Raw genomic sequence first — 22491 nt, 5'->3', positions numbered from 1 at the left:
GATTATGGGACAGCAACAAGCATAAAAAAAAAATGGGGAAGAACAGGAAAATGTTATATCCATAGATAATTCCAAAAGAGGATAATTCTTGACAGAACTGGTTGTTGAGGCAATATATCATTAGGCCATCTAATCTTTAACTGATTTCTGTTAAGTTACAGTTCTTTGAAAACATTCATAGTCATGTGACACCACTAAGCGAGTGCTGTGTAACAGTCATATACATTTATCAGCCATGATGATGATTCCGGTGAATAAGTCTGAACAATGTGATGTAAAAAGTTCAATTTAAACGTGCCTATTTGCACCATAAACGAGTGGAACATTCAAGCGTGAGAGGAAATCCATGACTAATTTAGCACAAAAATGAGGCTTAAGCGACCTCTACGCAACTATTTGAAACATACTTCAATGGGTTCCGGGTGTAGTATACGCTCAACAAGACTGCACGTTTCATCTGTGTCGTCCGATCTCCATATTGACTTAGGTTGGAGCAAACGACAGTGCTCCTATGGTAGCACTAAGCAGGTAAGCTGCCGCTCAAAATCAAAGCACCATTGTCACGAACTATAGCAACCGGAATAGAACTACAAGAGAAACACGAAGAGGAAACAATCAGTCACCTTTGACAAAGCAATTATATCAGCAGCATGAATCGCTATTGTTGTCCCTGAAATGATTAAATGAAGACGGTCATTAGCGCAACCAAAATAGACAGTTCAGGAAGCCAAATCTGGCTTTCTAAAGCTAGTGTTGACCAGTTTCAAGAGGACACATATATGTTATACATTTTAAACCCACATCATACCATATCCCTGCTATCTTAGTCTGAAAAAAACATTATTCTCATGTCCCTATCTAATCAAGTAAATATAGATGCAGAGATGAAGATACGCACATCACCCCCCCTTCCCCAAAAATAAACTTGAAGTTTCAAGATGTCGTTGTCTAGAACAAATTCTATAATTAGTGAAGTTGTAGATAACTTCAGCCATAGTCTTGAAAGAAATGATCAAACACTATATTATCAGTTACATTAATGGACAAATCACAAATACAGTGATGCATATTAGAATTGAAGAACACCACAACACTTCGATGAGATTAACGTATCGATTTAATCTAACAACAAAATCAGCGAGCTACTGTTCCATTGTAGAGGTATCATAACAACACAAAGTCCCACAACTAGCCTGCGGATACACAGCAAGAAGCAGCAAAAGAATTTACGCAAACGGAGGACGCGCATCGCGCAAGTGCAATCAATCATTCTCCACACACACACGCACGATTCATCCAGAAATTACCTGTCACTCGGTAATTAGGAGAGCTCCGCTTAGCCTCGTCCAAGGAATCGCGATCCTCGACCCTCGCCTCCGGGACGACCTCCTCGTGACTCGGCTCCGGTAATCACAATCCCCAATACACATGAGAGAAGAAACTCAGTATCTCACCGTGGCCAAAATAATCATATTTGCTCAATTTGAAATCAGGGTCCTCTGAGTCAACCGGTCCAGAGACTTTAGCTTGTCAAGCACAGAGTAAGCGAGCGGTGCAAACAAATTCACCTCGACTCCACCGTCGGCGCCGCTCGATCCACTCGCCTCCACCGTCGGCGCCGCTCGATCCACCACCAAGGCTCTCGTGGGATGAGTGTCGCGCGTACTCGCACCAGGAAGAACTGCAACTCGCGAGGCACCGGTGATCTGCGTCGAGATTTAGGGCTTAGGGTTGCGTTGATTCGAGACGGGAAGAAGGGAAGAGATCTGCGTCGAGATTTCGGGCTTAGGGTTGCGTTGATTCGAGAGGGGAAGAGGGACGAGATCTGCGAGATTTAGGGCTTAGGGTTCGTTGATTCGAGAGAGGAAGAATCGAAGAGATGTTGTAAAGAAACGGAGAAACGGAGAAACGGAGGAGGAGACGTCGTGAAAAAAAAACGGAGGGGAGACGTCGTCGTTTTGAGAATGGCAATACCCACAAAACGACGTCGTTTCGCTTACGTGCACAATTTTCTTGCCCTAATTGCCACGTAGGAGGAGAAAATATTAAAATAAGCCAAATCAGCAATTTCCATTAATATAAACTAACGGTGTTAACGGAAGGACTGAATTGAACCAAGTTGACAACTTTTAGGACTTGATTGCACTTTTTGTAACTTTTAGGACTCAATTGCACTTTGTTGACAAGTTTTAGGACTTGTACTGTACATATCCCTTTTTTTTATTTCTTTCTCTCTGCTCCTATCTCCTCTCACGTCACTTTCTCTCTGTACTTCTCTTTTCTCCCCTTTCTGCAGAAGCTTTTTCCTTTTTTTTTGCTCTTCTCTCTTGACTTTTTTTCTGAATTTTTTCAAAGAAGCTCCCCTTTGCGCTCATACGCAGATGGCCTTTTATAGGGAAGGAATTGGATTTTCAAATTATTCCTCGAATCAACATCCGCAATATTTTTCACAAAATTCATCCCTTATTGATAAGGATTCGAGATTAAGATAAAAATTTTCTCTAAATCCAAATCTTTCAAAACCAAATCGCAATATTTTTTTTACCCATCTACCCTATCCAAAAAAGATTCATATCTCGAAAAAATTGTAAAATATTATATTCCCATGAGATAATTTTTAATTATTAAACAAACACGGGCTTGGGCCAACCTGCTCGCTTCGTGGGCCTGATCCATCTAATTCGAACTCATCCGCCACCCGGTCAATAAAATGCAAAAAATGCAAAAAAAACAAAATAAATGCAATCTAAATCTATATGCTATGCAATTAATAAAAATTAACCCATAATTTCCTATGCAATAAATAAATAAACTAAATCGTCAAAATTTAGGTGTCAACAACGGTTTACTTGTTCGCCTAGATATTTCATGTCCGAAGTTGCCACATAACCTATTTCCTCTCATTAAAAGCTAAACAACAACTTTCAAAAAAGATGTTTCATCATAGATTAAATTCCGACAAAACAAATGACATGCCTGGTGGGACCATGGTGGTTGATATGAGGAGATATGATGGTGAGAACAATAAAATCAACTTGATCATGACAACACTCATAGTGACAACTCATCATCACAACCTAATAATAATAGGGCAAGAAAGTCATCGATTGCACTATTGATGGCAAAGCAAGAACAGGGTGGAGATGTCGATATCTCAAGACAACTCATCAATGAGTAGAGAAGATAGTTAGAGCCAAGCCTATAAAGTTGGCTACCATGCAATGGTTATTGAAGAAGCAAAAGAATGAATTAATTAACGGCATGATAAAATATCTCATCAACGTGATCAAGTCAATTATCGTCAATACCTCCCATGAAGTGATAAGCAGGCCAGGAACATCGAGTCATTTATGAGATAGCTAGTATAAGCATCTAGAGGAGGGTGAATAAGTGTAAAAAATATTTTCTCGAGATAAGAGAGCAATACTAAGCAGACAATAGAAATGAAGTTCTCTTTTCGTTAACAAAGCGAATTATGATCAAAGTAAAGCAGAGAGTAGGAAAGAGAAAATGAACACATAAATTATTGTGGTTTGGCTTATTCCAAGCTTACGTCCACTCTTCCGCACTGACAGCCCACCGGTTGGATTTCACTATGAACAAAAGAGATGTTACAGCAAGGCTCTCCCTTGATTCCACAGTGTAGATACTCTACCACACTTCCTCAAGGTTTCTCAAGAAAATGGACTCTCTTTTGCGTACAAGATTTCGCTCAGAAAATGAATTGACTAAGAACAAAAAGCTTCAGACTTTGGAATTCTTCTATCGTGCACCCACTCGAACAACTGAAACGTCTTCCTTATATACTCATTTATGCCATCATATCCGTTGGCACTTACCAAAGGAATTCTTCCAATCTTCCCGTTGGACAGAATCAATTAGGAATATCATTTTAGCTATCTAAGGAACATGTCGATAGTCCATCAATTTTGCTCGCCCATACAATCAGGATCTCGGTTTCCATAAGTAGAACCTTCCAAGTATACTTCGCCAATCATCGGATCCTCAATCTTTGAATAAAGGATTCCGTTATGTCATATCCAGCCAAGAGATCTTCTCCAGTCGATAAGGTCAAATCCTTAACGAAACATCCAGTCCTAGATAGCCCTTCTTCGACGGATTAAAAACTGTCAATGAGAATAAACTTTGAGTCTTGAGTCTGGCAGTCCGGACGTCTTCAGACTTTAAATAGTAGAGTTTGCAAATCTTCAGACTAGACTGATGGAAATGTTTTGTCAGCTTCAAAATACTCCAAGAAGATTTCTCCAACAATTTAATTCAAGTGCAAGCAAGTCCTAATATTCTTGCATTTTTTAGAGATTATGCCTATCAGTAGAGGCAATTCGCTTAATCTCATTCAAGTTAACTTTGGTGGTTTTAATTATGGCAATGACAATGAGGCATGTGATGACTCTTGGTTTCCTAATTTAAAATAATCGAATTATTGACGGATCATTCATTCTTTTAAAGAGGGCATATGTTTGCACCCAAAAATGTCCTATTTTTAGTTATTATCTACATGCAATGACCATTTGGAAGTAATAAAAGTGGACTTGACAACCTCATATGCAACCATCAAAATTAGTGATGAAAAAGGAGAAGAGTTGAGAATATACTAGCATGTTTGGTCATCTGTAGAGGAAGCCACTTGAATGGATTGAAGATTGGTTGATATTACATTTTGTTGATGACCGGTGTTAATGCTAGCACATATTGACAAGTGGCAAATGATTGCGAATTATTTTAACAAAGTTGTTAATGAGCATGTTAACTAAGGAGCAAGGTGATTGATTAAAAGGATGGCGTCAAGGCTCTAGCGTGTACACCTCTAGTGTACTGCATCAAGGCTTAATCTGAAGAACGGTTACAAGAGCACGTGTAAACTTGGAGAATGGTCAAATCATTGGAGAAGTGGAGGACCATTTCAAAGGAGCTTCCAAGATGACTCGCCAATGTGGGTTGAGGACTTTTTCAAAGGAGTTTTGAAGAAGACTTGCTGACATGGGAACATGAGACTGAAATTTCAGAAGAAATTGCTCCCAAAAAGTTATAATAGAATGCTTATACACCAAGTTTCATCGATTAGAAGGGGACATAATCAACAATCAAAATGTAATCTTTTATTATATTTACTTTCCTGCACTTTATTTTTCCTTAATTATAACTTTTCAATTATTGTTATCGATTAAATTCCAACACATATCTTTATCTCGATATTTGATCGTCGATTCAATTTTTGCGTGCATCTCTATCATGAGTGTCGCGTTGTCAATTAAATTCCGACATTACATCTATGTAAATTCTCAAGTTTTTTCATCAATTAAATTCCGACATAGTTTGTGCACGTGTGTTGCCTTGGAAATGTTTATATTTTCAAGCCTTATTGTTGATTAATTCCAGCACAATTTGTATATATAATTGGATCCGAAGTTTGAAGTAAAGATTATATTTATTTCTTGTTCGCCTGAATATTTTCTATCTAAAGTTGGTGTAGAACCCATTTCCTCTCATCAAAAGTTGAAGAACGATTTTTTAAAAGAATTTTAGTGGTAGATTAAATTCCGGATTAACAGGTGGTATGTTATTTTGCCATCAAATCGCTTGTACCAATTCGCCATGACTTAACTTCCTCCTCCTCCAAGGCCAGGGGCGATGATTCAACGTAGCCCATCAATGTCCACTCAGAGGGCGAGGCCGAGAAAGCAAGCCACGTCTTTAAGTCCCAGATTCAATGAATTTGAACACTTCGCACACGAACTTCACGGTACCCGTCCTTAAATCAATTTGAATACTTCGCACGTGAACTTCACGGGGTCTCGGCCAAAGCTTGGCCAAGAGAACTCACGTTCTCTCCTCTCTCTTTTCTCACGTATATCTCTATATGTGGCGCGTGTATTCAAGCTAATTTATAAGCAAGGGACCGAAGCTTTTGTAAAATTTCATTTCATTTTTCATATCAAGATACATAAAGATCACCTCCTTAATGCAATATTTCGACATCTCTTCTAGCCTTGTTTGATTTCCTTTGTATCTTTCCACATTGGAATGCAAAAAATGAATATTCTTCACCAATTTTTTAAAGATGAGCTCGTAATATCTCTTTGTCAAACTTGCCCTTTCCGAGGATATATGAATAGATTGCATGAATATACAAAAAAAAATCCTCCCTCATATCACCAAAAATATCTAATCGCCAATTTTTTAATTTTTGGTCATTAAAAAATAACGGGCTCTGAACAATCAAGTCAAATCCATCTGTCACCTTTGTCCAATGCAAATGCGATAATAATAAACAAATACACCTAAAATTATATGTTATGCAATTATTTTTTTAAGGCTTAAAAATTAATCCTAATTTTCTATCAATAAACGAGTGGGCCGCCAAAATTTAGGTGTCAACATATGGTGAGGTCTTTTAATAACTATTCTAGTTTAATTAATAGTAATTTTAATTTAAAACTATTATTATTATGTAATTAGTTATGTTTGTTGTTTCTTTTGATTTTAGGTGGTTAGAATTTGGAGGTATTTTTGTGAGTAATTGAGGACTGAAGTTCTATAATTTAGATTTTATGTTACGTGTTTTGAACTTATTATCGTTTATTTCATTTTACATGTCCATCTTTTATGAATTGTTACTATTGACAAATGGGAATCTTTGTTATTGCATTCATTTTCATTTAGCTTAACTAAAAATGAAACAAAAAAAAGGAAAGGAAGAAAAATTGAAACAAGAAAAGAAGAAGAAATTGACCAATTTCCACCCAATTGAGAGGTTTCAGGCACCACATGATAGGTTTTAAGGTATGCAAGATAAGTTTCAAAAACTAAGGAATCGATTATGGCTTAGGTTCAAGATCAACTGTTTAATTGCTCATTTTATCATGTGATAGTATTGAACCAGTACAGTGGCAATTTGGAGCTGAGTTGATGAATGACTCTCATTGTCTTTTTCACCCCCACGAAAAACACAAAAGAACAAAAAGGACACCTCGATCCCTCTTTGAAAACGGCGTTTAGGTGTTGCATCGCATTCAAGATTCTTCACTTTGAATTTCTCTCTCGGCAGCCAATCGCCGAAAGGCATTCATCCGTTCTCTTCAAGAAGGGAAAAAAATAGAGAAAATTCCGCCACAAGAGAAAGAAACTTTCGGATTCCGACGTGTCAATTAATTTTGGCCTAAACTACTCGTATGCTGCCCCTGTTTCTCTGCTCCCACGTTAACCCAAGATGCCCTACTCCGTGACTACTGTCCACCAGCCGAGTTGCAGCGCTTTACCCAAGTGGTCTTCTTCGTCAAAGATCAAACCTTTGAGGCGGAATCTCACTTTGGCGTTCGATTTCCGCCACTTGAGATCGATCGGCCATGGTGGGTCTGGCACGAGCGTCCTCGCTCGTGGGAAAGGTGGAGTCTTGAGTCGGGGCACATGGCCAAAATCGTGAGAGCTACTTCTTTTGGGAGCGGCAGCGGCGAAGATATTAGGATTCTTGAACAGGAAGGTTTTAATGATGGGCCGGCCAATTTCACGGCTGGCGGTTTGGAATCGACTCTTAATCGTCTGGTTGGTGCCCTTCTTAGTTTGGTCGTTCTTGTTTCGAAAGTATGCTGATTCCGTTGCTTTTTCTTGCAAAAATTACAGTTTGCGATAGCATGTCCTGTGTGTTAGGTATGAAAATGCTAGTATGAACACCTATAGGGGGTAAATAGATGTAAAGAAAAATTTTCGCGAAATGTAGTAAAATATTTTACTTTTGAATCTGAGTCTGAAAAACAACAGACTTGACTTTAACTATAAATAAAACTACAAACAAAGTAAAGGAGTTATCACCGCCTTGGTGGCCGCGATGGTTTGGGCTCTCTCCCCTCACGAAGGGGAGGAGTTCAAATCCCCTCACGATCACTTGGGGTCTTAAGTGGGACGCTGGGGGTAGTGGGTCCTCCCGCTTACGTGTCCCCCCAGGTTTACTCGCTGACTACCGGCTGTACGGGGTCCTTGGGGAGGAGAATAAGAACACAAAATTTATAGTGGTTCGGCTTAAATCAAGCCTACGTCCATTCTCCCAAGCTATTCTCCCACGCTAACAGCTTAGACAAGTGTATGATCGAAGTTTGCTCAGACTTCGAAATTATAAATTCTACATTCCGTCTCTTACTTGCTCATCGGTCCTTGATCTCTTTAAATACTCCTCAACTTCCAAGCTAGCCATTGGACAGTATCTAAAGGATCATCTTCTCTTTAAATACTCCTCAACTTCCAAACTAGCCATTGGACAGTATCTAAAGGATCATCTTCCAATCTACCCATTGGATAGATCTGTATCAAGAAGATTTAGTAACCATTGAGTGACAGAAGCAGAGACAGAAGCAGAATCCCAAGTTGATTCTGATCGTCCATACAAATAGAATCTTGGTTTCCATAAGTAAAGCTTCTTCGTATAGAAAGTTCTTGTCTTCAAGATTTAATTGTCAATCAATTAAATTGAATCAATCAAATCTATCTTGATATAGAATTCAAACCAGATCATTAGTTGTTATTTGTTTGAGGCTTGGGTTACATTCTGTTAAGTTGTTTCATTCTGAACAAACTTCATTTTGAATCTGCTACGTTCTAAATTGATGTCTCGTTTTGGACTTGTATCTCAATCTGGATGTAAAGTCTGAGAGTGTTCTATCTAAAGTAGAGTCTGAGTGTCTTCTATCTAAAGTAGAGTCTGAGTGCCTTCTGTCTGAAATAAACTTTGTAATCTGAACGTAAGTCTAAACATATTCTACTTCTAAACATATTTAACCTTAAGGTATGGATTCAGTCTGAATAAGTTTAGCTTCAGCATAGAGTCTGTCTTCTGGTTCTTCCAAATATAAACCTTAATAATATCATTTACATGTTCTATCATCTGCATAGTCTATTACTCAACCATTAAACACGTTAATAACCTTTTATTTATTTTGTCATCTTCAAAACATCATAAGAGATTTTCCTAACAAGGTATATAGGAATGAGGCTTTTGATCATTATAGTTTCTGGGTTCTTCTTTTAAGCCAAGCTAGTTGCACTAGTTAGGTGGTTAATCTTGTGCTTCCCTGTTTCATGTCTCTATTTGCTTGAAATTTTATGGTGATTATACTGCCTTATTGGAGTTGAATTGTCAGGCAAAGCTCTCATCAATCAAAGCCCGATTAAAGTTGGAAATGAAAATACAATGTAGAAGAGCAAAGCTCTCCACATGCTTTGCAATGCGTTGGACGGCTATTTTCTTTTTCGTAAAAGAACAGCTTCTTATGGCGTGATTGGCTCATCTACTCAAAAAAGCTCAGAATGCCATAGGTAGTTGTATACCTATCGCCCCTGTGTTAACTTCCAAGAAAATCTTTTGCTGATGATTGCCGAGCAAGTGGCTCGTTGCTGGCATTTTTGGTGCCATCATTTTATTGAGGCATGATGCAGAATCTTGGTGGGCTCCCATGGGTTCAGATGTAACTAGCATGCTTTCAGTCGTACTCAAATGAATATTGAATCAAGAAAGGCCAATGTCCACTGTTCTTCGTTTTAGCCCACATCGCTTGTATAGCTCCCACATGCATTGGAACATACGATTCCAAGAAAATGATGAATTCAGAAACGGAATGAACCGTATGCTAATTTGGTTCGGGCATATTAACGGACACATGGTGAGCAACAAGTTGGGAAGCAAATATTGACCTGTTCCAAGCTCGAGTGCACACCCAAACTCAAAAGTACTCAACAAGTGATATTCGGATTCAACAAAACCAACTCATTCAGGTCAAGAACAAGAGAAATGGAGTCGACTCTCACCTCGCTCAAAACAGGAAAGATCAAGTAGGGCAAAGAGGTTCATGGAATTAGCCTCCACCATGGGGGTCCTTGCCCGGCCCGGAGACTATGCCTAGATGTTGAGTAGGTCACTCCCAATTGGAGAGGCCAATGCAATTATATATATTTGTAGTAGTATGGTAGTGAGTGTGTAAAAGTAATATATATATATATATATATATATATATATATATATATATATATATATATATATATATATATATATATATATATACACATATCAAAAGAGATCAAGAGATAAATCAACGTGATCTTCCACATCCAGAAAATCAATGGAGATTGGAAAATAAATCAAAGTGATATTCTCATATATACAAAATCACGAGAGATTAGAAGATAAATCTACGTGATTTTGTATAGTATAATTTCTATTTGGGATTGTATTTGCTTCTATGAATAGGAGTCCTCCTCAACGAAGAAGAATATACAATAGCAAGAATATCATAGCAGCATAGCGGAAGAAATAGTTTTCTTCTTCCAAGAAATAGAGTTATCTTTGTTATCCAGTTTGTGAGAGGTTCAAATCCACAAATTGAAGGCAGAGAGAGATCCACCTTTGGGTATAGTTGTATTCCATTATTTATCATAGTGGAAGTTTGAAGTGGACTATCCCGTTGTTTATCCCTTCACCTTGGAGGGTTTTCCATGTTAAAATTCTGGTGTTATTTATTATTCATTTTTACTGCTTTCGGTTAGTATTTTATCCTATTTAATTTCACAGAAATAGTAGCGGGAAAAATTTTCTGAGACTTCTCCATAAATATTTTTCCCAACTAGAGAGCGAGCCCTAGACGTATCAGGCTACAGTTGGCCGCCTTAGTGCCTCCGAGCCAAGATCATCGGGGTAAGGGCGATCTCTCTCTCTCTCTCTCTCTCTCTCTCTCTCTTCTTCTTCTTCTTCTTTGTTTCACTCCTTTAGCGAACGTCCAGCCATCTCAAATGCTTCATCTAACTTCTTTTAAATATGCAGCTGTAGAGCTCCCAGACATCACTTTAACTTTCTAATTAATGCATCTTCTGGCCTCATAAGCGAATGGATATATTTCCTTTGACCCGCAAAACAATGATGGGACCCTCCTCCCAGATTGGTGGCCCATCTTCGCTCCTTTGCAAGCTTCGCCCAGAGGGAGGGACATCGAAGTAGAGCTTCCGCACAGAATTCAACACGTCCGGACACCATCGGCGTTGCTCACCGGTGGAGAGGATGACGAAGCTGCGGGATTCGCCAAAGGCAGCGTTGACATTTCTGTGCGAGCAAGAGAGAAAAAGTTTGGGTCTCCAAATGAGCTCCCCCTTTCCCGCGTCCTTCTTCTCTCCGCTTCCGCTCCTTTCTTCTCTCCAGTGAAGCACCCCTAGCCAACCTCCCTCTTCAGCTCCTCCAGCTGGCTAAGGATAAGCCATTCCTAATTCCATACGGATTTCACTTAAAACTTGAAACATATTCATTAGAATGAGTTCCTCATTTTTTTTTTAAAATCTGAAACTTACTCTACACACCTTAAAACCTAAAACTATCCCCTTACAGGTTCTAAGGTTAGTTTCAAGATTTATCCAAATTTTACTCATATAATTAATTGAACGATAACAGAAAATTATAATCAGCACTTGATCACTGACCATAACTTATTTATACACACACAAAATATGAAACATTAATAAAATAAAAGTTTCAGATGAAAGTTTAGACAAACGGTTCCAAATTATATATTCATTATCGAACGCCGTGAAATACTGTAAAATCGCGCGAAGAAATAAATAAATAAAAAAACACAAAAACTTATTCTAAGTTCCACTAACCTAAAACTTGAAACCTATTCATCGAAATAAATTTTCCAATCTTTGGAATCTAAAATCTATTCTGCATACTTTTCCAACAATTCAGTTCTCAGGTTTCAGATTATATTCTTTCCGCTGACCTTGCTTTCTTTTCCATTAGCCAGCTCACCTACTCCAAAGGTCTGGGCACGCTCGCGTCGCTTGCTGGTGGCTCCTCACCCTCGCTCACGGACGGACGCCTCTTTTGCTCGGTCGCCCACGTCACTGCTGTCTCTCCCCTCTTTCAGAGACGCGAGTCTGAGCTAGAGGAAGAGAAGAGAACGAGGGTTGGGCCCTGTTTTCTTTTTTTTTTTCTTGGGATTAAACATGGTTTTGAAAAAAAAAGTAAAAAGAAAAATAGAGATTAGGCCTAAAGAGGATATAGGAGATGGACCAATAGAGGGAGGGGCTAGAGGGCCGAAAATTTTGTTAAAAGAATGGGCTGGAAAAACTGGCCCACTCAATTTTTGTTACTATTTTTTTTTTTTTTTGCTTTTTATCTTTTTCTAATTTTTTATATTTTTGCAAAATAAATGGATATTTTAAATATTGACAAAAATTCAAATGTCAACACTTACTGCCCATTTTTCCTAATTTTAAGACAACATTAACACATCAAGAGGATATTGTCGCACTATCAAATTGAAGGAGTGGCTTCCAATGGTGAGGATGCCTGGATTACACACCTTCAATGTCAAATTAATAAGTTGGATGATGTTTGTACCCAAATATGTCCAATTTTTAGTTATTATCTATATGTGATGACCGTTTGGAAACAACAAAAGTGGATTTGATAACCTCATATGCAACTGTCAAAAGTAGTAATGAAAAGGGAAAAGGGAAAAAGAATATACCATCCGAGCATGTTTGGTCATCCATGGAGGAAGCCAATTGAATGGATTGAAGATTGGTCAATATTATATGTTGTCGATGACTCAAGTGTGCATGTTGGCACATATCGATGACAAATGATCGCGAATTATTTTAACAAAGTTGTCGATGAGCATGTTAACTAAGGAGCAAGGTGATTGATTAAAAGGATTGCATCAAAGCGGCATGTACACCTACTAGTGGAGATCATGGAGAACGGTTACGATGAGAAGTGAACATGGAGAATTGAGGCTAGTGTATCGCATCAAGGCTTAATCTAAAGAACGCTTACAAGAGCACGTGTAAACCTGGAGAATAGTCCGACCATTGGAGAAGTGGAGGACTATTTCAAAGGAGCTTCGAAGAAGACTTGCTAACATGGGAACATAAGACTAAAATTTTGGAAGAAACTGCTCCCAAACAGTTATAATAGAATGCCCATAAATACCAAGTTCTCATCAACTAGAAATGGACACCCTTGACAATTAAAATGTCATATTTTATTATTTTTACTTTCTTGCTTTTTATTTTTCTTTAGTTATAACTTTTCAATTCTCATCTCGATTAAATTTTGACACATATCTTTATCCCAATACTTCGTCGTCGATTCAATTGCGACATGCACTCCATCATGAGTGTCGCACCATCGATTAAATTCTAGCGCTACATCTTTGCACGTTCTCGAGCTTTATCGTCGATTAAATTCCGACATAACTCATATGCATGTATTGCGGTGGAAGTGGTTGTATTTTCAAGCCTTGTTAATAATTGAATTCCGACACAGTTTGTATGTACAATTGGGTTCGAAGTTCAAAGTAAAGGTTTACACTTATTACTTGTTCGCCTAGATATTTCATGTCCAGAGTTGCCACATAACCTATTTCCTCTCATTAAAAGTTACAAAACAACTTTCGAAAAAGATGTTTCATCATAGATTAAATTCCAGCGAAACAAATGACACGCCCGGTGGGACCATTGTGGTTGATATGAGGAGATATGATGGTGAGAACCATAAATCAACTTGATCACGACAACGCCCGTAGTGACAACTCATCATCACAACATGATAATAATAAGGCTAAAAAGTCATCGATTGCACTATGGATGGCAGAGCAAGAACAAGGTGGAGATGTCGGTATCTCAAGACTACTCATTGATGAGCAGAGAAGACAGTTAGAGCCAAGCCTATAATGTTGGCTACCATGCGATGGCTATTGAAGAAGCACAAGAATGAATTAATTAACCACATGATAAAATATCTCATCAACGTAATCAAGTTAATTATCGTCAATACCTCCCATGAAGTGATGAACAAGCTAGGAACATCAAGTCATTTAATTCGAGTGCAAGCAAGTCCTAATAATCTTGCATTTTTTTAAAGGGGGCATATGTTTGCACCCAAAAATGTCCAATTTTTAGTTATTATCTACATGCGATAACCGTTCGGAAGTAATAAAAGTGGACTTGACAATCTCATATGCAACCATCAAAAGTAGCGATGAAAAGGGAAAATAATGGAGAATATACCAGCATGTTTGGTCATCCGTAGAGGAAACCACTTGAATGGATTGAAGATTGGTCAATATTACATATTGTTGATGACTCGGGTGTAAATGCTAGCAGATATCGACAAGTGACAAATGATTGCGAATTTTTTTTAACAAAGTTGTCGATGAGCATGTTAACTAAGGAGCAAGGTGATTGATTAAAAGGATTGCGTCAAAGACTCTGGCGTGTACACCTACTAGTGGAGATCATGGAGAACTGTTATGATGGGAAGTGAACGTGGAAAATTGAGGCCAGTGTACTGCATCAAGGCTTAATCTGAAGAACGGTTACAAGAGCACATGTAAACCTGGAGAATAGTCAAACCATTGGAGAATTGGAGGACTATTTCAAAGGAGCTTCGAAGAAGACTCGCCGATGTGGGTTGAGGATTATTTCAAAGGAGTTTTGAAGAAGACTTGCCGAGATGGGGACATGAGACTGAAATTTCAAAAGAAATTGCTCCCAAAAAGTTATAATAGAATGCTCATATACCAAGTTTCATCAACTAGAGGGGGACATAATCAACAATCAAAATGTAATCTTTTATTATATTTACTTTCTTACACTTTATTTTTCCTTAGTTATAACTTTTGAATTCTTGTCGTCGATTAAATTCCAATGCGTATCTTTATCCCGATACTTGATCGTCGATTCAATTTTTGCATGCATCTCTAAAATAGATGTCGCGCCGTCGATCAAATTCTGGCGTTACATTTATGTACGTTCTCAAACTTTGTCATCGATTAAATTCAGACATAATTCGTGCACGTGTGTTGTTGTGGAAATGGTTATATTTTCAAGTCTTGTTGTTGATTGAATTCTAGCACAATTTATATGTATAATTTGATCCAAAGTTCGAAAATATATATTTATATTTATTTCTTGTTCACCTAAATATTTTCTATATGGAGTTGCCATAGACCCGTTTCCTATCATCAAAAGCCGAATAATGACTTTTGAAAAAGAGTTTTGGTGGTAGATTAAATTCCAGATAAACAGACGGTATGTTATTTTGCCGTCAGATCGCTTGTACCAATTCGCCATGACTCAACTTCCTCCTCCAAGGCCAGGGGCGATGATTCAACGTAGCCCATCATTGTCCACCCAAAGGGCGAGGCCGAGAAAGCAAGCGATGTCTTTAAGTCCCGGATTCAATGAACTTGAACTCTTCGCACACGACTTCACGGTACCCGTCTTTAGATCAATTGATAGACTTCACACGTGAACTTCATGGTGCTCAAACGGGACAGACCAAATAGACCCGTCATCCCAGCTCAACAACTAGCCCCCAACAGAGCAAATCACAATTTTCATGGGCTCCCCCAACTATTTATGGGCAAAGACAAGCGATGGCAGCCGGTCATTAATCAAACTTTTTTTGAGGATGAAAGAAAAGGAAGTGGCATTGTATGCCGTCTCTTTCACTCTCTCCCTTCTCTTTCTCTCTCTCTCTCTGTCTCTCTCTCCCAACTTCCCTCATTAAAGCAATCGTACATGAGGGTCGGTGACCAGTAAGAGCACAAGTTCAAGGCAAAATCAAAAATCGAATCGCAAGAGCTATAAGAATCAGTCCAATTTCAGGTTCTCTAATTATTGATCTGATTGTTGATTTTAAAATAAAGTTGAATCGATACGTGCAATTCTTCCTATCCATGACGCTTATTTTCCGGTATGCCTTAATAGGTTATTTCCTTTCAAGCTCGCCCTAAAATATACATACAACATGTTTTATTTTGCACTTTGACAAGGTGACAGTATTGATTTTCATCTAGGGTTAGATGTGTTCCATATAGCAAAGATTTTCGAATCATTGAACAAGTTGCAAAAAATTATCATATACAAAAGTTTTAGCTCATGTCATTATTTGATTCTTAAAATAAGCGCGGGGTACTCATGAACTCATAGGCCCTAAGTTAAAGCAATTAAGGTGAAATTTCGTGTTAACAAAGAAAGAAGAATACGTATCATGCATAATTTGTGAGTGAAAGTATAAAAACAAGCCAATCAAGGCTCACATTTAGGCCATAATTAGTAATTGGCCAATTATTGACCATCTCTACTCTTTTGTTCTCAAGAATAAAGAAAAACATAAATCTATTTGGTAATATCAGCTCATTTTTCTATTTTTAAGAATAAATTGATGGTTAGGCAATATATTTGAAATAGAAATAAGAAGTAGAAAAGTTACATTTTTTGTTGCCAAAAATAATTTTTAAAACCAAGACATTTTCTTTTCTTTCTTTCTTTCTTCTTTTTCTTTTCTTCTTCTTCCATCTCTGGTTGGTCATTAACAAAACATTTGAAAGTCATATCAAATGTATTCTTACTCTTTTTCTATTACGAGAATTGAAATTTTGCATAATTACCAAACGCGTTCGAATGCTCAAAACTTATTCAGAAAATAAAATTAGAAAAATTATTTCTAAGTATATATTATTTTCCAAAATAAAATAATTACCAAATGCATCATTAATGATTTTCTTCATCCTGGTAAGGTGATTATAACTTTATTTGCTTTTATTTGATTATAAAAAGAATGGGAACATGTGACTAATGCTAGTGACCCCTTTGGGTATTACCATAATCGTTCCTCTTTTGTTATAGAAAATTTGATTTAAACCATAACTACTTTATATCACCCGTGATATAAAGATTTGAGGTAAGTGAGCTCATTACTATAGTCCCACCAAGATACTAATAGCTAGAAGTCTCTCCACACGAATCATGCGATAGCTTGACAACATGGTACAAGTTATTTCGAGATTTGTTTATGACCTAATCAAACTTAGGATCTCTTGGAAGACAAATAACCCTTTCCCCATTAGGCCAATCACTTTGGTGGTAGCCATTGTAATATATACACGGGAATCAATCAAGATTTTGCAGTTTATGTCAACGCGAAAATTACTAGACAAAACAAACAACGAATGATAAGGGACGCCAAAATTTACATGATTCAATCCAATATTAATATCTAAATCTATGGAGAGAGTTGACGGCAAATAATCCATCGATAATTAGAAAATTCAAGTTACAATCATTCATACACTCGAGTATTTCTTACACTTAAATTAAATCCAAATTCCAAGTGTTTGTTTGTCTAGTAACCCGTGCATATCTTGTGCCGAAACTTGAACATTTATCTAATAGGATTGGGTTCCGTAAATGGCTCAAATTCAAGAGATATTTTAACAGAAACTTTGTTTGCGTCGACCAATCATAGATGCACAATCCTTCTCTTATTTATTAAAACCCTTTAGTTTTCTCATAGGATGCACGTTTTGAATTTTGATAGTGCCTCAACAATTTTTTTTTTGTAATTTTTTTTTTTTTTTAACCTAGTTTTAAGAGCACTCATTTATAAAACTCTTGAAAAATGGATACATCTTTTAAGTTCAACCTCGCACATGACAATATGGCATGTATCTAGACTTGTACTGTGTATAGAGAGGCACAGCCCTACACAAGTATCACATGTATTATGTCTTTGTCTATCCTTTATTTGAAAGTAATCAGAATTTATGTCCAGACGACAGAAAGAGATCCCACAAAGTGGACATGTTCGTGCAAACTCATGCCCATGCATGTTGAGAAAATATTGAGTGCAGCTGAAGTGGCGACCTCAACAATGCCTAAGTCTACAGAGAGGCACATCCCTACACAAGTATCACATGTATTATGTCTTTGTCTATCCTTTATTTGAAAGTAATCAAAATTTATGTCCAGACGACAGAAAGAGATCCCACAAAGTGGACATGTTCGTGCAAACTCATGCCCATGCATGTTGAGAAAATATTGAGTGCAGCTGAAGTGGCGACCTCAACAATGCCCAAGTCCATTCTACATGTTGCTTACGGCCCACTTTTCAAGAAACCTGAATCCCCTCTCTCTCCCCTTTGTTTCTCTCTCTTCTTCACAATTTCTTCACTGTTTCTTTGTCCTTTGTTTTTCTTTTTCTTTTTCTTTTCTTTCTTTCTTTCTTTCGCTTTGGCTTGTGGCCAGCGACTAGCCACAGATGAGGGCCGACAAGGGTGTCGTGGCCCTCACCTATGGCCAGTGAGGGTCGCTTTCATCGAATTCGGCGAGGGCTCGACCCTTGTGACCAAGGCAAGGATTGCCCTCGCCAGATCCGACGAAAGCGGCAATGGCCACTAATGAGCATTAGCATGCTCATTGAGTGATTCGTCCATGGCTAGTCATTGCAATCGAGCGGCATCCATGGCCTTAGAAGGCAAAAAAAGAAAACAAAAAACAAAAAAAGAAAGAAAGCAATGATGAAGAAGAGAGAAAAAAACGAAGGGGAGAGAGACAAGGTGTCTGAAAATAAAGGAGTGAAAGCGAGTAGAGGGAGAATGGGCCCACAAGAGTTTTAAATGTTTCTGACTTGTGGGCCTAGGCTATATCTGTTGCAAGATAAATGGACTAATATTTTGCTGAGTTGGGTACAATTTGGATATTCAATATTATCTCCACGCATGTTTCACACTCGAATTGGGCTCAAGTTATAGTGAATTCAACGCATCGAAACGAAGTACTTCAAAACTCTCTATAAATAGAAGAGCCTCAAACCCATTCAGATGCAAGCCAAATAGACTCTGAGAGAGAGAGACTCCGAGAGAGAGAGATGGAATTCACGCGACAATTCCCCATGAAAGGAGGAATGGGAGAAACAAGTTATGCTAACAACTCATTACTTCAGGTAAACCTCTCATTGTTCTATTGTGGGCACATATTTGTCTTAATGAAAATGGAATGACACCAAAAATACTTTCAAGAATTTATTTTTCAGGAGAATGACACTACTTTTCCTCATTCTTAAAATTGATTAAACCATTAAGGTTTGCTCTAGTGGCTACCTTTAGGGAAGGTGGGGAAGTCGAATCTCCATATTCTCAGAGGGGTTGGGGGTAAGGACGATTAGTTTTTAATGTGGATTTCGACTTCCACATCTTGTAAAGAGGCAAGACAAAAGTCCAAAATGAGTTGAAAAATAGAGTAAGATTAACGAGAAAAAAAAAGATTAATTATTATACACCCTTTTGTGATAACGCACTACAATATGATTGTTCATTTTGTAACAAACTAGGTTCTTTTTGTTTACCAAGATTTGAAATTCTATATGCAAAAGACACCATTTACCATGCCCTATTAGACCATATCGATTGAAAATTTAAATGATGTCCCTAATTTGTAGACAATTTTTTTTTAATTAACAAAGTATCTCTCGAAGAATGAACACTTGAGAGTATATAGAAGAACTAGATCTTGTAAAACCATCGCAACATCAGACAAAAGATGCTTGATTTGGATTAATGTAGATAATGCACGAGAAAAAACTACTAAATATTCAAAACCTATTACATTGGATGAATTCAATTACCAATTTTTAATTTGACCAATTTAGTCTTAAATATTTTGATGATTTGCCAATTTAATCCTTCTAACCAATTTTGATTGATGCATGAACACCAACAGTCCTACGTGGTACAGCCAACCCTTACGTGAAGAGCTTTTATAATTTTTTTTTTTCTTCTCTTTTTCTTTTTCTTTTCTAAGCTTGGCAAGTGCCACAACCTTGTTCAAGGCCGATGAGAGCTTCATGGCTCACACTAGGTCTAGGTGAGGACTGCAATCCTAACCCTCACCTAGTGGTCAGTGAAGGTCATCAACCCTCACCTAGGGTTGGTGAGGGATGGCCAGATGCCCGACTTCATATAAAAGAAAAAAATAAAAATAAAAAACTATAAAAAAGTTTAGAATTTAAAAAAAAAAATTATAAAAATTGTTCACATAAACGCGGACCATTTTACATGACACTATTGATGTCTACCTCAGTGATTTTCCGATCAAAATGGGTTGAAATGACTAAGTTGACAAACCATCTAAAGTTTTGGGACTAAATTAGCTAAATTAAAAGGTTTTTAACTAAACTGGCACAAATTCAATAAATTTAAGATTTTTTTGGTAATTTTCCGAATGCATGGACAATCTTCAATTGTTCTATATTAACTACCCATTTATTTTAATTGAGAAGATACGTTCGAACAGTATAGGGTATACGTGACAATTGAGATTCATTTCTCTGTAGATGAAAAAATTAAGATATGAATGTTTTCTCTTTATATTGAGTCAATGCTCTCTTTTTCTTTTCATAGAGAAAGGTGATATCGATGACAAAGCCTATAACAGAGGCAGCCATCACAGCTTTCTTCTCCACTATCGCTGCTACCATCCCGGCAAGCCTCACCATCGCAGACTTGGGCTGTTCCTGTGGCCCCAACACTCTCTTCGCCGTGTCTGAGATCATAAGCATCATGATCGATCTCTGCAATGCGAAGAAGCACAAGCTACCGGAGTTCCAAGTGTTCTTGAATGATCTCCCAGGGAATGACTTCAACACCCTCTTCAGCAGCTTCTTGCCAAGATTCCAAGAGAAGCTAAGTGAGCAAATGAAGAGTAAGTATGGAGCGTCAGCGGCGTTGGCATGCTTCTTCAATGGCGTTCCCGGTTCGTTCTGTGGGAGATTGTTTGCTCAGGAGAGTCTGCACTTCATTCATTCTTCATACAGCCTCCATTGGCTGTCTCAGGTAATTTTTTTGGCCCATAGTTTCATTTGCTAACAAACTCATTCATACTCTCTCTCTCTCTCTCTCTCTCTCTCTCTCTCTCTCTCTCTCTCTCTCTCTCTCTCTCTCTCTCTCTCTCTCTCTCTCTCTCAGGTTCCAAGAGGGCTAGAGGAAAACAAAGGCAACATATCCATGTCAAGATCGAGCCCTCCGAGTGTGCTTAGGGCATATTATGAGCAATTCCAAAGGGACTTCTCAACATTTTTGGAGTGTCGCGGGCAAGAATTGGTAATGGGAGGGCGTATGGTTTTGACCCTCCTGGGTCGAAGAAGCGACGATCCTTCAAGTGAAGAGTATCGCCAATTTTGGGAGCTCTTAGCTATTGATCTCAATGAGATGGTCACCGAAGTAAGCAAATTCAAAAGATCAAAGGAGTACTTGAATAGTCATGGACATTTTAGTATTGAGTTGGTTTTTCTTATTGCCTGTAGTAAAATTTTTATCATACTTCCGTTGACCCTGGTGAGTTTTGTTAGCCCTCTAGGAATATCTTTTGTTTTCGCACTCCGAGACCGATCTTAACCATCAATTAGACAACAAAAAACAATGAGAGTAATGGTTACGGTTAATGATTATTCATCATTTTACTGTACCTAAAGCACTCGTTAGATGAGCTCTAGCAATAGTTTTCACATAAATTCTTTGAAAGAAAGCAATAGTGCAATTGGGATATCCTACATATTCCGATTTCTCTTCCTTATGAATGTATTTAACAAGATCAGAGTACGAGAGAAAAAATTATTAGGTATTTTAATTAAGTGCACACTCGTTCCCTATTAGGTATGGTGTAAAAAAGGGAATGCACATTTACATACTAGGAAACAACAAATATCAGCAATACACAATAGTTGGCCAGCCAATTACATAAACAAGTAGCTACGACTTTTTTCTTTGTCAAAGTAACTATGACTTTTATTAGGATATTATACTAACAACTTATTGCAATTGTTTCTTATTTTCGGTAGAAAGATCTAACATATTGAGTCTATCGCTGATGTAGGGACTCATAGAAAAAGAGAAACTGGACTCCTTCAATGTCCCTTATTACCCACCCTCACCAAAAGAAGTACGCCGGGAAGTTGAAAAGCAAGGGTCATTCTCAATCGATTGCTTGGAGGTGTTCGAAGTGAACCGGGATGTATTTGAGACCGATTTTGACCCTAATGTTGTCTCAGAGGAAGCGGCAGACAAAATGGTCGGGTGCCTAAGAGCTATAGCCGAGCCCTTGCTCGTTAATCGCTTTGGTGAAGAGATCATCAATGAGGTTTTCAAGAGGTTTAGGGCTAAACTTGGCAACCGCTTGTCCAAGGAAAAGATTGCATTGGTCAACATCATCATTTCGCTAAAGAAAATTACCTAGATATATCGCAAAAATTGACAAATAAATTCATTATAGATGTATGTACTTCTGTAGTGAAGTTGAAATATGAGTGTCATGAGTATGTTTACTATAGTTTGGAAAAGTGGCCGTTTCACTTGTATTACTTCTAATGTCGTATCTCGAATAAAGAAAATGCAAGAGACTTGCATGTTTTCTTTTTGAGGGGTCAAAAGAGACTTGCGAGTCGAAGGGCTTGACATTTGGGATTTTCTTTCAAGGATTTTTCTTTCGTATATTCCCTATAATGCGTCGGTCCAATTGAACGAATTTGGTGTTGGTCCAATTGAACGAATTTGGTGTTTTCTTGATTTATTTATGTCAGGAAAATAAGACAGAAAATCTAAATGAAGTAAAATATCCATCCAGAGGTGTCTGAATGAATAAACACGAATTCCT

The 22491-nt window shown here is 37.8% G+C and overlaps 1 protein-coding gene and 1 long non-coding RNA gene across 2 annotated transcripts; one reads left to right on the top strand and one right to left on the bottom strand.

The window, feature by feature from the left end:
• Positions 1–411: 411 nt before the first annotated feature.
• On the bottom strand, positions 412–1396 carry LOC104414702. The gene is made up of 3 exons (XR_005545406.1): positions 1308–1396; positions 624–670; positions 412–533 (listed from the first exon to the last, which is right to left on the bottom strand). It is a non-coding gene; the product is annotated as an uncharacterized LOC104414702 (long non-coding RNA).
• Positions 1397–18738: 17342 nt separating this feature from the next.
• Positions 18739–22287, top strand: LOC104417307 (salicylate carboxymethyltransferase). Its single transcript, XM_039298860.1, has 4 exons — positions 18739–18787; positions 20244–20675; positions 20808–21062; positions 21715–22287. The coding sequence occupies exons 1-4, from the start codon at positions 18749–18751 to the stop codon at positions 22072–22074; spliced, it is 1086 nt and encodes a 361-aa protein (XP_039154794.1). The 5' UTR covers positions 18739–18748; the 3' UTR covers positions 22075–22287.
• The last annotated feature ends 204 nt before the right edge of the window (positions 22288–22491 follow it).

The sequence above is a fragment of the Eucalyptus grandis genome, chromosome 8 (assembly GCF_016545825.1).
Source record: "Eucalyptus grandis isolate ANBG69807.140 chromosome 8, ASM1654582v1, whole genome shotgun sequence".
Classification (NCBI taxonomy): domain Eukaryota; kingdom Viridiplantae; phylum Streptophyta; class Magnoliopsida; order Myrtales; family Myrtaceae; genus Eucalyptus; species Eucalyptus grandis.
This window is presented reverse-complemented; position numbering and strand designations above follow the sequence as displayed.